Genomic DNA, 17,500 nt, shown 5'->3' on the forward strand with positions numbered 1-17,500 from the left:
AGAGACCCCAGAGACCCCCAGTTAATGAGAGAAACCCCCAGTTAATGAGAGAGACCCCAGTTAATGGAGAGACCCCCAGTAAAGAGAGAACCCCCAGTTAATGAGAGAGACCCCAGTTAATGAGAGAACCCCCAGTTAATGAGAGACCCCCAGTTAATGAGAGAACCCCCAGTTAATGAGAGACCCCCCAGTTAATGAGAGAGACCCCCCAGTTAATGAGAGAAACCCCCAGTTAATGAGAGAGACCCCCAGTTAATGAGAGAAACCCCAGTTAATGAGACGAGACCCCCCAGTTAATGAGGAGAGACCCCCAGTTAATGAGAGAAACCCCCAGTAAATGGGAGAGACCCCCAGTTAATGAGAGAGACCCCCAGTTAATGAGAGAAACCCCCAGTTAATGACAGAGACCCCCAGTTAAAGGGAGAGACCCCCCAGTTAATGAGAGAGACCCCCAGTTATTGAGAGAAACCCCCAGTTAATGAGAGACCCCCAGTTAATGAGAGAAACCCCCAGTTAATGAGAGAGACCCCCCAGTTAATGCAGAGAAACCCCCAGTTAATGAGAGAGACCCCCAATTAAAGAGAGAGACCCCCAGTTGATGAGAGAAACCCCCAGTTAATGAGAGAGACCCCCAGTTAATGAGAGAAACCCCCAGTTAATGAGAGAGACCCCCAGTTAATGAGAGAAACCCCCAGTTAATGAGAGAGACCCCCAGTTAATGAGAGAAACCCCCCAGTTAATGAGAGAGACCCCCAGTTAATGAGAGAGACCCCCAGTTGATGAGAGAGACCCCCAGTTAATGAGAGAAACCCCCCAGTTAATGAGAGAGACCCCCAGTTAATGAGAGAGACCCCCAGTTAATGAGAGAGACCCCCAGTTGATGAGAGAGACCCCCAGTTAATGAGAGAAACCCCCAGTTAATTAGAGAGACCACAAGTTAATTAGAGAGACCCCCAGTTAATGAGAGAAACCCCCAGTTAATGAGAGAGACCCCCAGTTAATGAGAGAGACCCCCAGTTAATGAGAGAAGCCCCCAGTTAATGAGAGAGACCCCCAGTTAATGAGAAACACCCCCAGTTAATGAGAGAGACCCCCAGTTAATGAGAGAAACCCCCGGTTAATGAGAAACACCCCCAGTTAATGAGAGAGACCCCCAGTTAATGAGAGAAACCCCCAGTTAATGAGAGAGACCCCCAGTTAATGAGAGAAACCCCCAGTTAATGAGAAACACCCCCAGTTAATGAGAGAGACCCCCAGTTAATGAGAGAAACCCCCGGTTAATGAGAGAGACCCCCAGTTAATGAGAGAGACCCCCAGTTAATGAGAGAGACCCCCAGTTAATGAGAGAAACCCCCGGTTAATGAGAGAGACCCCCAGTTAATGAGAGAGACCCCCAGTTAATGAGAGAGACCCCCAGTTAATGAGAGAAATCCCCGGTTAATGAGAGAGACCCCCAGTTAATGAGAGAGACCCCCAGTTAATGGGAGAGACCCCCAGTTAATGGACTAAAGACTGTGTGGTAAACAAAAGATGACACAAACACCTGAGAGGTAAACAACAACACCCTGAAGCTGCAGTGAAGGTGTTCCTGAGGTCCTGAGTTCTCTGTAATCTCGTGACGCTTCAGATCAAACTTGTTTATTTGACCCACAAAATCTCGTTCGCAGGAACTGACCCTGATCTTCCCAGAATGCAACCTGTTGCCACTGCTCAGATTATCCCAGGAATAGTTCCTGATCCTCGGAGAACCGCCCAGCGTGCAGCTTAGCACGTCGCTGCACGGAAACATCCTCCCTCTCTGAGGAACGTCTCTGAGGAACGTCTCTGAAATGGAATGAGTCCTAAACCCTGAGTCAGCATTATGAGTCCTGAACCCTGAGTCAGCATTATGAGTCCTGAACCCTGACCTGAGTCAGCATTATGAGTCCTGAACCCTGAGTCAGCATTATGAGTCCTGAACCCTGACCTGAGTCAGCATTATGAGTCCTGAACCCTGAGTCAGCATTATGAGTCCTGAACCCTGAGTCAGCATTATGAGTCCTGAACCCTGAGTCAGCATTATGAGTCCTGAACCCTGAGTCAGCACTATGAGTCCTGAACCCTGAGTCAGCATTATGAGTCCTGAACCCTGAGTCAGCATTATGAGTCCTGAACCCTGAGTCAGCATTATGAGTCCTGAACCCTGAGTCAGCATTATGAGTCCTGAACCCTGAGTCAGCATTATGAGTCCTGAACCCTGAGTCAGCATTATGAGTCCTGAACCCTGAGTCAGCATTATGAGTCCTGAACCCTGAGTCAGCATTATGAGTCCTGAACCCTGAGTCAACACTATGAGTCCTGAGCCCTGAGTCAGCATTATGAGTCCTGAACCCTGACCTGAGTCAGCATTATGAGTCCTGAACCCTGAGTCAGCATTATGAGTCCTGAACCCTGAGTCAGCATTATGAGTCCTGAACCCTGAGTCAGCATTATGAGTCCTGAACCCTGAGTCAGCATCATGAGTCCTGAACCCTGAGTCAGCATTATGAGTCCTGAACCCTGAGTCAGCATTATGAGTCCTGAACCCTGAGTCAGCATTATGAGTCCTGAACCCTGAGTCAGCATTATGAGTCCTGAACCCTGAGTCAGCATTATGAGTCCTGAACCCTGAGTCAGCATTATGAGTTATGATTATTTAGAGTCTCGACTAAGAGTCTGTACGTACAGACTTCAGGTTTACTGCGTCATGCTTTCATCATGAGGAAGTGGGCACGGTTACATCTAAACTGGGTGGGTAAAACGACAGCTAGCTGGATGCTGATTGGCTGCAGGTGCTGTGGGCAGGGCTCACCTCCAGCATGATGGTGAAGAGGATGAGGACCCCGATGCTGTTCATCATGCTGCTGAAGTAGGCGAACAGCGCCTCCCGGCAGCCCCGGCTCCAGATGTTCAGCTCCTCGATGCGGTGGTCGTAGTCGTAGTGCGCAGAGTTGTTGGTCAGGTGGTGCTGAATGCAGGGTCGCGGAGACCCGGGGTTGCAGCAGCTGAACGGCACGCTGTCCATCAGGTACTTCCCCTCCACGTTACTGAGCACCCGGCTGCAGGGAGACAGGGGGGAGACAGGGAGAGAGACAGGGACGGAGACAGACAGACAGACAAGGAGACAGAGAGACAAACAGAGAGACAGACAGGGAAACAGGGAGGGAGACAGGGAGGGAGACAGACAGACAGACAGACAGACAGACAAGGAGACAGAGTGACAAACAGAGAGACAGACAGAGAGACAGACAGAGAGACAGACAGGGAGACAGACAGGGAGACAGACAGTGAGACAGACAGGGAGACAGAGAGACAGACAGGGAGACAGACAGGGAGACAGAGAGACAAACAGAGAGACAGACAGGGAGACAGACAGGGAGACAGAGAGACAAACAGAGAGACAGACAGGGAGACAGACAGGGAGACAGACAGGTTAGTGTTATACTGTTTTTGTCATCAATATATATCTGAGCCGCGTCACTAACTTTTTTTTGGAAAACTTCATTTTAAATTGTTTTGTCATTACATATTAGACATACACAAAATACTACATTGAAAATACACACAACACATAATATACGAATACATACCTAAACAGAAAATAACAGTATTATAGTATATAATCTCTGTAGACAGATGGCCGGGTTAGGCCCCGCCCCCTAACCCGGCCATCTGTCTACAGGTTTCTGCAGACTACAGCCTGTTTCAGCTCCGGTTCTTCCTGTTTCCACCGCAGCGGAGCCGGCTCTACGCACCAAAAAACGGTTCTTAGCTGACCCCACTCGGCTGCCCGGCAACAACCAAGAACCAAGAACCAACAACCAAGAACCAAGAACCAACAACCAAGAACCAAGAACCAAGAACCAAGAACCAATACATTACATATTACTCGTTAGACGCTTTTATCCAAAGCGACTTACATACATTCAATACTGTGGACAATCCCCACAGGAGCAGTGTGGGGTGAAGTGTCTCAGGGACACAACGACATGCTGACTGCAGTGGGGTTTGAACCTGTGACCCCTGATCCCAACACCTACGGACAACCCACTGCTCCACACGCCCCCTGCTTACGTTGGAGGGGGGCTAGATTAACCTGAGCAATAACAGTTAAAGGCGAGTACAGCAAATGAAAGTTGTAACGAGCAGTAGCGCTGAGCAAAGTGACGAGAACGCAACCACACACTTTATAAAGGCAGGCAACACTAACCAGGCTTTGTGTGACAATGAAAGATACGCCGGTAAGATGTGCCTGTAGAAAACGGCTTATGCCACAATAGGATAGCAACAGGTTGTCAGATTAGCTTCAGTTGCTATGATAACATCACCCATTTTATACCAGAGGAACGGCGTTGTGATGCCAAACAACGCCAATTCAGACTGAAACACATTGGGGGGTATTTATCAGCTGCTGTGTGACAGTCAGATTGTGAAGACTTTCCGCTGCCGCTAACGGGAGACTAAACTCTGCGTGAGTTAACGGGAGACTAAACTCTGCGTGAGTTGACGGGAGACTAAACTCTGCGTGAATTAACGGGAGACTGAACTCTGCGTGAGATAACGGGAGACTAAACTCTGCGTGAGTTAACGGGAGACTAAACTCTATGTGAGTTAACGGGAGACTAAACTCTGTGTGAGTTAACGGGAGACTAAACTCTGCGTGAGATAACGGGAGACTAAACTCTGCGTGAGTTAACGGGAGACTAAACTCTATGTGAGTTAACGGGAGACTAAACTCTGCGTGAGTTAACGGGAGACTAAACTCTGCGTGAGTTGACGGGAGACTAAACTCTGCGTGAGTTGACGGGAGACTGAACTCTGTGTGAGTTAACGGGAGACTAAACTCTGCATGAGATAACGGGAGACTAAACTCTGCGTGAGTTAACGGGAGACTAAACTCTATGTGAGTTAACGGGAGACTAAACTCTGCGTGAGTTAACGGGAGACTAAACTCTGCGTGAGTTAACGGGAGACTAAACTCTGCGTGAGTTAACGGGAGACTAAACTCTGCGTGAGTTAACGGGAGAATAAACTCTGCAGTGAGTTAACGGGAGACTAAACTCTGCGTGAGATAACGGGAGACTAAACTGAGTGAGTTAACAGAGACTAAACTCTGCAGTGAGTTAACGGGAGACTAAACTCTGCGTGAGATAACGGGAGACTAAACTGAGTGAGTTAACAGAGACTAAACTCTGCAGTGAGTTAACGGGAGACTAAACTCTGAGTGAGTTAACAGAGACTAAACTCTGCGTGAGTTAACGGGAGACTAAACTCTGCAGTGAGTTAACGGGAGACTAAACTCTGCGTGAGTTAACGGGAGACTAAACTCTGCCGTGAGTTAACAGAGACTAAACTCTGCAGTGAGTTAACAGAGACTAAACTCTGCAGTGAGCTAACAGAGACTAAACTCTGCAGTGAGTTAACAGAGACTAAACTCTGAGTGAGTTAACAGAGACTAAACTCTGCAGTGAGTTAACAGAGACTAAACTCTGCAGTGAGCTAACAGAGACTAAACTCTGCAGTGAGTTAACAGAGACTAAACTCTGAGTGAGTTAACGGGAGACTAAACTCTGCCGTGAGTTAACGGGAGACTAAACTCTGCCGTGAGTTAACAGAGACTAAACTCTGCAGTGAGCTAACAGAGACTAAACTCTGCAGTGAGCTAACAGAGACTAAACTCTGCAGTGAGTTAATAGAGACTAAACTCTGAGTGAGTTAACAGAGACTAAACTCTGCAGTGAGCTAACAGAGACTAAACTCTGAGTGAGTTAATAGAGACTAAACTCTGAGTGAGTTAACAGAGACTAAACTCTGCAGTGAGTTAATAGAGACTAAACTCTGAGTGAGTTAACAGAGACTAAACTCTGCAGTGAGTTAACGGGAGACTAAACTCTGCCGTGAGTTAACGGGAGACTAAACTCTGCCGTGAGTTAATAGAGACTAAACTCTGAGTGAGTTAACAGAGACTAAACTCTGAGTGAGTTAACAGAGACTAAACTCTGCAGTGAGTTAACGGGAGACTAAACTCTGCCGTGAGTTAACGGGAGACTAAACTCTGCCGTGAGTTAACAGAGACTAAACTCTGCCGTGAGTTAACAGAGACTAAACTCTGAGTGAGTTAACAGAGACTAAACTCTGCGTGAGTTAACGGGAGACTAAACTCTGCAGTGAGTTAACAGAGACTAAACTCTGAGTGAGTTAACAGAGACTAAACTCTGCGTGAGTTAACAGAGACTAAACTCTGAGTGAGTTAACAGAGACTAAACTCTGCGTGAGCTAACAGAGACTAAACTCTGCAGTGAGTTAACAGAGACTAAACTCTGAGTGAGTTAACAGAGACTAAACTCTGCAGTGAGTTAACAGAGACTAAACTCTGCAGTGAGCTAACAGAGACTAAACTCTGAGTGAGTTAACGGGAGACTAAACTCTGCCGTGAGTTAACGGGAGACTAAACTCTGCCGTGAGTTAACAGAGACTAAACTCTGCAGTGAGTTAACAGAGACTAAACTCTGCAGTGAGCTAACAGAGACTAAACTCTGCAGTGAGCTAACAGAGACTAAACTCTGCAGTGAGTTAACAGAGACTAAACTCTGAGTGAGTTAATAGAGACTAAACTCTGAGTGAGTTAACAGAGACTAAACTCTGCAGTGAGTTAACAGAGACTAAACTCTGAGTGAGTTAACAGAGACTAAACTCTGCAGTGAGTTAACGGGAGACTAAACTCTGCCGTGAGTTAACGGGAGACTAAACTCTGCCGTGAGTTAACAGAGACTAAACTCTGCCGTGAGTTAACAGAGACTAAACTCTGAGTGAGTTAACAGAGACTAAACTCTGCAGTGAGTTAACAGAGACTAAACTCTGAGTGAGTTAACAGAGACTAAACTCTGCGTGAGTTAACGGGAGACTAAACTCTGCGTGAGTTAACGGGAGACTAAACTCTGCCGTGAGTTAACAGAGACTAAACTCTGAGTGAGTTAACAGAGACTAAACTCTGAGTGAGTTAACAGAGACTAAACTCTGCAGTGAGTTAACGGGAGACTAAACTCTGCCGTGAGTTAACGGGAGACTAAACTCTGCCGTGAGTTAACAGAGACTAAACTCTGCCGTGAGTTAACAGAGACTAAACTCTGCAGTGAGTTAACAGAGACTAAACTCTGAGTGAGTTAACAGAGACTAAACTCTGCGTGAGTTAACGGGAGACTAAACTCTGCGTGAGTTAACGGGAGACTAAACTCTGCCGTGAGTTAACGGGAGACTAAACTCTGCCGTGAGTTAACAGAGACTAAACTCTGCCGTGAGTTAACAGAGACTAAACTCTGAGTGAGTTAACAGAGACTAAACTCTGCCGTGAGTTAACAGAGACTAAACTCTGCAGTGAGTTAACAGAGACTAAACTCTGAGTGAGTTAACAGAGACTAAACTCTGAGTGAGTTAACAGAGACTAAACTCTGCAGTGAGTTAACTGAGACTAAACTCTGCGTGAGTTAACGGGAGACTAAACTCTGCCGTGAGTTAACAGAGACTAAACTCTGAGTGAGTTAACAGAGACTAAACTCTGCGTGAGTTAACTGAGACTAAACTCTGCGTGAGTTAATGGGAGACTAAACTCTGCAGTGAGTTAACAGAGAATAAACTCTGCGTGAGTTAACGGGAGAATAAACTCTGCCGTGAGTTAACGGGAGACTAAACTCTGCCGTGAGTTAACAGACTAAACTCTGAGTGAGTTAACAGAAACTAAACTCTGAGTGAGTTAACGGGAGATTAAACTCTGAGTGAGTTAACAGACTAAACTCTGAGTGAGTTAACAGACTAAACTCTGAGTGAGTTAACAGAGACTAAACTCTGAGTGAGTTAACAGAGACTAAACTCTGCAGTGAGTTAACAGAGACTAAACTCTGAGTGAGTTAACAGAGACTAAACTCTGAGTGAGTTAACGGAGACTAAACTCTGAGTGAGTTAACGGGAGACTAAACTCTGCCGTGAGTTAACAGAGACTAAACTCTGAGTGAGTTAACGGAGACTAAACTCTGAGTGAGTTAACAGACTAAACTCTGAGTGAGTTAACGGAGACTAAACTCTGAGTGAGTTAACGGAGACTAAACTCTGAGTGAGTTAACGGAGACTAAACTCTGAGTGAGTTAACGGAGACTAAACTCTGAGTGAGTTAACGGGAGACTAAACTCTGCCGTGAGTTAACAGACTAAACTCTGAGTGAGTTAACGGGAGAATAAACTCTGCCGTGAGTTAACGGGAGACTAAACTCTGCCGTGAGTTAACGGGAGACTAAACTCTGCCGTGAGTTAACAGACTAAACTCTGAGTGAGTTAACAGAAACTAAACTCTGAGTGAGTTAACGGGAGATTAAACTCTGAGTGAGTTAACAGACTAAACTCTGAGTGAGTTAACAGACTAAACTCTGAGTGAGTTAACAGAGACTAAACTCTGAGTGAGTTAACAGACTAAACTCTGAGTGAGTTAACAGAGACTAAACTCTGAGTGAGTTAACGGAGACTAAACTCTGCAGTGAGTTAACAGACACTAAACTCTGAGTGAGTTAACGGAGACTAAACTCTGAGTGAGTTAACAGAGACTAAACTCTGAGTGAGTTAACAGAGACTAAACTCTGAGTGAGTTAACAGAGACTAAACTCTGAGTGAGTTAACAGAGACTAAACTCTGAGTGAGTTAACAGAGACTAAACTCTGAGTGAGTTAACAGAGACTAAACTCTGAGTGAGTTAACAGAGACTAAACTCTGAGCGAGTTAACAGAGACTAAACTCTGAGTGAGTTAACAGAGACTAAACTCTGAGTGAGTAAACAGAGACTAAACTCTGAGTGAGTTAACAGAGACTAAACTCTGAGTGAGTTAACAGAGACTAAACTCTGCAGTGAGTTAACAGAGACTAAACTCTGCGTGAGTTAACGGGAGACTAAACTCAGCGTGAGTTAACAGAGACTAAACTCTGAGTGAGTTAACGGGAGACTAAACTCTGCGTGAGTTAACAGAGACTAAACTCTGCCGTGAGTTAACGGGAGACTAAACTCTGCGTGAGCTAACAGAGACTAAACTCTGCGTGAGTTAACGGGAGACTAAACTCTGCGTGAGTTAACAGAGACTAAACTCTGCGTGAGTTAACAGAGACTAAACTCTGCGTGAGTTAACGGGAGACTAAACTCTGCGTGAGTTAACAGAGACTAAACTCTGCGTGAGTTAACGGGAGACTAAACTCTGCGTGAGTTAACGGGAGACTAAACTCTGCGTGTGTTAACAGAGACTAAACTCTGAGTGAGTTAACGGGAGACTAAACTCTGCCGTGATTTAACAGAGACTAAACTCTGCGTGAGTTAACGGGAGATTAAACTCTGAGTGAGTTAACGGGAGACTAAACTCTGCGTGAGTTAACGGGAGACTAAACTCTGCGTGAGTTAACGGGAGACTAAACTCTGCGTGAGTTAACGGGAGACTAAACTCTGAGTGAGTTAACGGGAGACTAAACTCTGCCGTGAGTTAACAGAGACTAAACTCTGCAGTGAGTTAACAGAGACTAAACTCTGCGTGAGTTAACGGGAGACTAAACTCTGCCGTGAGTTAACAGAGACTAAACTCTGCGTGAGTTAACGGGAGACTAAACTCTGCCGTGAGTTAACAGAGACTAAACTCTGCGTGAGTTAACGGGAGACTAAACTCTGCCGTGAGTTAACATAGACTAAACTCTGCAGTGAGTTAACAGAGACTAAACTCTGCGTGAGTTAACGGAGACTAAACTCTGCCGTGAGTTAACATAGACTAAACTCTGAGTGAGTTAACAGAGACTAAACTCTGAGTGAGTTAACAGAGACTAAACTCTGAGTGAGTTAACAGAGACTAAACTCTGAGTGAGTTAACAGAGACTAAACTCTGAGTGAGTTAACAGAGACTAAACTCTGCCGTGAGTTAACAGAGACTAAACTCTGAGTGAGTTAACAGAGACTAAACTCTGATTGAGTTAACGGAGACTAAACTCTGAGTGAGTTAACAGAGACTAAACTCTGCAGTGAGTTAACAGACTAAACTCTGAGTGAGTTAACAGAGACTAAACTCTGAGTGAGTTAACAGAGACTAAACTCTGAGTGAGTTAACAGAGACTAAACTCTGATTGAGTTAACAGAGACTAAACTCTGCAGTGAGTTAACACAGACTAAACTCTGAGTGAGTTAACAGAGACTAAACTCTGAGTGAGTTAACAGAGACTAAACTCTGAGTGAGTTAACAGAGACTAAACTCTGAGTGAGTTAACAGAGACTAAACTCTGAGTGAGTTAACAGAGACTAAACTCTGCCGTGAGTTAACAGAGACTAAACTCTGAGTGAGTTAACAGAGACTAAACTCTGCCGTGAGTTAACAGAGACTAAACTCTGAGTGAGTTAACAGAGACTGAACTCTGAGTGAGTTAACAGAGACTAAACTCTGAGTGAGTTAACAGAGACTAAACTCTGAGTGAGTTAACAGACACTAAACTCTGAGTGAGTTAACAGAGACTAAACTCTGAGTGAGTTAACAGAGACTAAACTCTGAGTGAGTTAACGGGAGACTAAACTCTGCGTGAGTTAACAGAGACTAAACTCTGAGTGAGTTAACAGAGACTAAACTCTGCGTGAGTTAACAGAGACTAAACTCTGAGTGAGTTAACAGACTAAACTCTGCAGTGAGTTAACAGAGACTAAACTCTGAGTGAGTTAACAGAGACTAAACTCTGCGTGAGTTAACGGGAGACTAAACTCTGAGTGAGTTAACAGAGACTAAACTCTGCAGTGAGTTAACAGAGACTAAACTCTGAGTGAGTTAACAGAGACTAAACTCTGAGTGAGTCAACAGAGACTAAACTCTGAGTGAGTTAACAGAGACTAAACTCTGCGTGAGTTAACGGAGACTAAACTCTGCAGTGAGTTAACATAGACTGAACTCTGAGTGAGTTAACAGAGACTAAACTCTGAGTGAGTTAACAGAGACTAAACTCTGAGTGAGTTAACAGAGACTAAACTCTGCGTGAGTTAATGGGAGACTAAACTCTGAGTGAGTTAACAGAGACTAAACTCTGAGTGAGTTAACAGAGACTAAACTCTGCGTGAGTTAACAGAGACTAAACTCTGCAGTGAGTTAACGGGAGACTAAACTCTGCGTGAGTTAACGGGAGACTAAACTCTGAGTGAGTTAACAGAGACTAAACTCTGCCGTGAGTTAACGGGAGACTAAACTCTGCGTGAGTTAACAGAGACTAAACTCTGAGTGAGTTAACGGGAGACTAAACTCTGAGTGAGTTAACAGAGACTAAACTCTGAGTGAGTTAACGGGAGACTAAACTCTGAGTGAGTTAACAGAGACTAAACTCTGAGTGAGTTAACGGGAGACTAAACTCTGCGTGAGTTAACGGGAGACTAAACTCTGAGTGAGTTAACGGGAGACTAAACTCTGAGTGAGTTAACAGAGACTAAACTCTGAGTGAGTTAACGGGAGACTAAACTCTGCGTGAGTTAACAGAGACTAAACTCTGAGTGAGTTAACGGGAGACTAAACTCTGAGTGAGTTAACAGAGACTAAACTCTGAGTGAGTTAACAGAGACTAAACTCTGAGTGAGTTAACAGAGACTAAACTCTGAGTGAGTTAACGGGAGACTAAACTCTGAGTGAGTTAACGGGAGACTAAACTCTGAGTGAGTTAACAGAGACTAAACTCTGAGTGAGTTAACGGGAGACTAAATTCTGCGTGAGTTAACAGAGACTAAACTCTGAGTGAGTTAACAGAGACTAAACTCTGCCGTGAGTTAACGGGAGACTAAACTCTGCGTGAGTTAACAGACTAAACTCTGAGTGAGTTAACAGAGACTAAACTATGCGTGAGTTAACAGAGACTAAACTCTGAGTGAGTTAACAGAGACTAAACTCTGAGTGAGTTAACAGAGACTAAACTCTGAGTGAGTTAACAGAGACTAAACTCTGAGTGAGTTAACGGGAGACTAAACTCTGCGTGAGTTAACAGACTAAACTCTGAGTGAGTTAACAGAGACTAAACTCTGCGTGAGTTAACAGAGACTAAACTCTGAGTGAGTTAACAGAGACTAAACTCTGCGTGAGTTAACAGAGACTAAACTCTGCCGTGAGTTAACAGAGACTAAACTCTGAGTGAGTTAACGGGAGATTAAACTCTGCGTGAGTGAACAGACTAAACTCTGAGTGAGTTAACAGGAGACTAAACTCTGCGTGAGTTAACAGGAGACTAAACTCTGCGTGAGTTAACAGGAGACTAAACTCTGCGTGAGTTAACGGGAGACTAAACTCTGCGTGAGTTAACAGGAGACTAAACTCTGCGTGAGTTAACAGGAGACTAAACTCTGCGTGAGTTAACAGGAGACTAAACTCTGCGTGAGTTAACAGGAGACTAAACTCTGCGTGAGTTAACAGAGACTAAACTCTGCGTGAGTTAACAGGAGACTAAACTCTGCGTGAGTTAACAGGAGACTAAACTCTGCGTGAGTTAACAGGAGACTAAACTCTGCGTGAGTTAACGGGAGACTAAACTCTGCGTGAGTTAACAGGAGACTAAACTCTGCGTGAGTTAACAGGAGACTAAACTCTGCGTGAGTTAACAGGAGACTAAACTCTGCGTGAGTTAACAGGAGACTAAACTCTGAGTGAGTTAACGGAGACTAAACTCTGAGTGAGTTAACGGGAGATTAAACTCTGCGTGAGTGAACAGACTAAACTCTGAGTGAGTTAACAGGAGACTAAACTCTGCGTGAGTTAACAGGAGACTAAACTCTGCGTGAGTTAACAGGAGATTAAACTCTGCGTGAGTTAACAGGAGACTAAACTCTGCGTGAGTTAACAGGAGACTAAACTCTGCGTGAGTTAACAGGAGACTAAACTCTGCGTGAGTTAACGGGAGATTAAACTCTGCGTGAGTGAACAGACTAAACTCTGAGTGAGTTAACACAGACTAAACTCTGAGTGAGTTAACAGAGACTAAACTCTGAGTGAGTTAACGGGAGATTAAACTCTGCGTGAGTGAACAGACTAAACTCTGAGTGAGTTAACAGAGACTAAACTCTGAGTGAGTTAACAGAGACTAAACTCTGAGTGAGTTAACAGAGACTAAACTCTGCGTGAGTTAACACAGACTAAACTCTGAGTGAGTTAACAGAGACTAAACTCTGCGTGAGTTAACAGGAGACTAAACTCTGCGTGAGTTAACAGGAGACTAAACTCTGCGTGAGTTAACGGGAGACTAAACTCTGCGTGAGTTAACAGAGACTAAACTCTACGTGAGTTAACAGAGAATAAACTCTGAGTGAGTTAACAGAGAATAAACTCTGAGTGAGTTAACACAGACTAAACTCTGAGTGAGTTAACAGAGACTAAACTCTGCGTGAGTGAACAGACTAAACTCTGAGTGAGTTAACAGAGACTAAACTCTGAGTGAGTTAACACAGACTAAACTCTGAGTGAGTTAACAGAGACTAAACTCTGCGTGAGTTAACAGGAGACTAAACTCTGCGTGAGTTAACAGAGACTAAACTCTGAGTGAGTTAACAGAGACTAAACTCTGAGTGGGTTAACGGGAGACTAAACTCTGAGTGAGTTAACAGAGACTAAACTCTGCGTGAGTTAACGGGAGACTAAACTCTGCGTGAGTTAACAGAGACTAAACTCTACGTGAGTTAACAGAGAATAAACTCTGAGTGAGTTAACAGAGAATAAACTCTGAGTGAGTTAACAGAGAATAAACTCTGAGTGAGTTAACAGAGACTAAACTCTACGTGAGTTAACAGAGACTAAACTCTGAGTGAGTTAACGGAGACTAAACTCTGAGTGAGTTAACAGGAGACTAAACTCTGAGTGAGTTAACAGAAACTAAACTCTGAGTGAGTTAACAGAGACTAAACTCTGCGTGAGTTAACAGGAGACTAAACTCTGCGTGAGTTAACGGGAGACTAAACTCTGCGTGAGTTAACAGAGACTAAACTCTGAGTGAGTTAACAGAGACTAAACTCTGAGTGAGTTAACAGAGACTAAACTCTGAGTGAGTTAACAGAGACTAAACTCTGCGTGAGTTAACAGAGACTAAACTCTGAGTGAGTTAACAGAGACTAAACTCTGCGTGAGTTAACGGAGACTAAACTCTGAGTGAGTTAACAGAGACTAAACTCTGAGTGAGTTAACAGAGACTAAACTCTGAGTGAGTTAACAGAGACTAAACTCTGAGTGAGTTAACAGAGACTGAACTCTGAGTGAGTTAACAGAGACTAAACTCTGAGTGAGTTAACACAGACTAAACTCTGAGTGAGTTAACAGACTAAACTCTGAGTGAGTTAACAGACTAAACTCTGAGTGAGTTAACAGACTAAACTCTGAGTGAGTTAACAGAGACTGAACTCTGAGTGAGTTAACAGACACTAAACTCTGAGTGAGTTAACAGAGACTGAACTCTGAGTGAGTTAACAGAGACTAAACTCTGAGTGAGTTAACAGACTAAACTCTGAGTGAGTTAACAGAGACTAAACTCTGAGTGAGTTAACAGAGACTAAACTCTGAGTGAGTTAACAGAGACTAAACTCTGAGTGAGTTAACAGAGACTAAACTCTGCAGTGAGTTAACAGAGACTGAACTCTGAGTGAGTTAACAGAGACTAAACTCTGAGTGAGTTAACAGAGACTAAACTCTGCGTGAGTTAACAGAGACTAAACTCTGAGTGAGTTAACAGAGACTAAACTCTGAGTGAGTTAACAGAGACTAAACTCTGAGTGAGTTAACAGAGACTAAACTCTGAGTGAGTTAACAGAGACTAAACTCTGAGTGAGTTAACAGACTAAACTCTGAGTGAGTTAACAGAGACTAAACTCTGAGTGAGTTAACAGAGACTAAACTCTGAGTGAGTTAACAGAGACTAAACTCTGAGTGAGTTAACAGAGACTAAACTCTGAGTGAGTTAACAGAGACTAAACTCTGCGTGAGTTAACAGAGACTAAACTCTGAGTGAGTTAACAGAGACTGAACTCTGAGTGAGTTAACAGACTAAACTCTGAGTGAGTTAACAGAGACTAAACTCTGAGTGAGTTAACAGAGACTAAACTCTGAGTGAGTTAACACAGACTAAACTCTGAGTGAGTTAACAGAGAATAAACTCTGAGTGAGTTAACACAGACTAAACTCTGAGTGAGTTAACAGAGACTAAACTCTGCGTGAGTTAACAGACACTAAACTCTGAGTGAGTTAACAGAGACTAAACTCTGAGTGAGTTAACAGAGACTAAACTCTGCAGTGAGTTAACAGACACTAAACTCTGAGTGAGTTAACAGAGACTAAACTCTGAGTGAGTTAACAGAGACTAAACTCTGAGTGAGTTAACAGAGACTAAACTCTGAGTGAGTTAACAGAGACTAAACTCTGAGTGAGTTAACAGAGACTAAACTCTTAGTGAGTTAACAGAGACTGAACTCTGCCGTGAGTTAACGGAGACTAAACTCTGAGTGAGTTAACAGAGACTAAACTCTGAGTGAGTTAACAGAGACTAAACTCTGAGTGAGTTAACAGAGACTAAACTCTGAGTGAGTTAACGGGAGACTGAACTCTGAGTGAGTTAACAGAGACTAAACTCTGAGTGAGTTAACAGAGACTAAACTCTGAGTGAGTTAACAGAGACTAAACTCTTAGTGAGTTAACAGAGACTGAACTCTGCCGTGAGTTAACAGAGACTGAACTCTGCCGTGAGTTAACGGAGACTAAACTCTGAGTGAGTTAACAGAGACTAAACTCTGAGTGAGTTAACAGAGACTAAACTCTGAGTGAGTTAACAGAGACTAAACTCTGAGTGAGTTAACGGGAGACTGAACTCTGAGTGAGTTAACAGAGACTAAACTCTGAGTGAGTTAACAGAGACTAAACTCTGAGTGAGTTAACAGAGACTAAACTCTTAGTGAGTTAACAGAGACTGAACTCTGCCGTGAGTTAACGGGAGACTGAACTCTGCAGTGAGTTAACAGAGACTAAACTCTGCAGTGAGTTAACAGAGACTAAACTCTGAGTGAGTTAACGGGAGACTAAACTCTGAGTGAGTTAACAGAGACTAAACTCTGCAGTGAGTTAACAGACACTAAACTCTGAGTGAGTTAACGGAGACTAAACTCTGAGTGAGTTAACAGACACTAAACTCTGCAGTGAGTTAACAGAGACTAAACTCTGAGTGAGTTAACAGAGACTAAACTCTGAGTGAGTTAACAGACTAAACTCTGAGTGAGTTAACAGACACTAAACTCTGAGTGAGTTAACAGACACTAAACTCTGAGTGAGTTAACGGAGACTAAACTCTGAGTGAGTTAACAGACACTAAACTCTGAGTGAGTTAACGGGGACTAAACTCTGCAGTGAGTTAACGGGAGACTAAACTCTGAGTGAGTTAACAGAGACTAAACTCTGAGTGAGTTAACGGAGACTAAACTCTGAGTGAGTTAACGGAGACTAAACTCTGAGTGAGTTAACAGAGACTAAACTCTGAGTGAGTTAACAGAGACTAAACTCTGAGTGAGTTAACGGAGACTAAACTCTGAGTGAGTTAACGGAGACTAAACTCTGAGTGAGTTAACGGAGACTAAACTCTGAGTGAGTTAACAGAGACTAAACTCTGAGTGAGTTAACAGACACTAAACTCTGAGTGAGTTAACGGAGACTAAACTCTGAGTGAGTTAACAGAGACTAAACTCTGAGTGAGTTAACAGACACTAAACTCTGAGTGAGTTAACAGGAGACTAAACTCTGAGTGAGTTAACAGAGACTAAACTCTGAGTGAGTTAACAGACACTAAACTCTGAGTGAGTTAACAGGAGACTAAACTCTGAGTGAGTTAACGGAGACTAAACTCTGAGTGAGTTAACAGGAGACTGAACTCTGCCGTGAGTTAACGGGAGACTGAACTCTGAGTGAGTTAACAGACACTAAACTCTGAGTGAGTTAACGGAGACTAAACTCTGAGTGAGTTAACAGGAGACTGAACTCTGCCGTGAGTTAACGGGAGACTAAACTCTGAGTGAGTTAACAGACACTAAACTCTGAGTGAGTTAACGGAGACTAAACTCTGAGTGAGTTAACAGAGACTAAACTCTGAGTGAGTTAACAGAGACTAAACTCTGAGTGAGTTAACAGAGACTAAACTCTGAGTGAGTTAACAGACACTAAACTCTTTGTGAGTTAACAGAGACTAAACTCTTTGTGAGTTAACAGAGACTAAACTCTGAGTGAGTTAACAGAGACTAAACTCTGAGTGAGTTAACAGGAGACTAAACTCTGAGTGAGTTAACAGAGACTAAACTCTGAGTGAGTTAACAGGAGACTAAACTCTGAGTGAGTTAACAGAGACTAAACTCTGAGTGAGTTAACAGAGACTAAACTCTGAGTGAGTTAACAGAGACTAAACTCTGAGTGAGTTAACAGGAGACTAAACTCTGAGTGAGT

The 17,500-nt window shown here is 43.7% G+C and overlaps 1 protein-coding gene across 1 annotated transcript in view; it reads right to left on the reverse strand.

Annotated features, from left to right (window-relative positions):
* Nucleotides 1–17,500, reverse strand: part of prph2b (peripherin 2b (retinal degeneration, slow)) — a gene marked incomplete at its 5' end in the record, with an annotated part of 29,993 nt that overhangs the window by 2,289 nt on the left and 10,204 nt on the right. The window contains one exon of the mRNA XM_079695725.1: nucleotides 2,831–3,077. Coding sequence (XP_079551851.1) covers nucleotides 2,831–3,077 — 247 coding nt within the window. The remainder of the gene's footprint in view (nucleotides 1–2,830; nucleotides 3,078–17,500) is intronic.

This window comes from Notothenia rossii (assembly GCF_949606895.1).
Source record: "Notothenia rossii genome assembly, contig: scaffold_64, whole genome shotgun sequence".
Taxonomy (NCBI): Eukaryota; Metazoa; Chordata; class Actinopteri; order Perciformes; family Nototheniidae; genus Notothenia; species Notothenia rossii.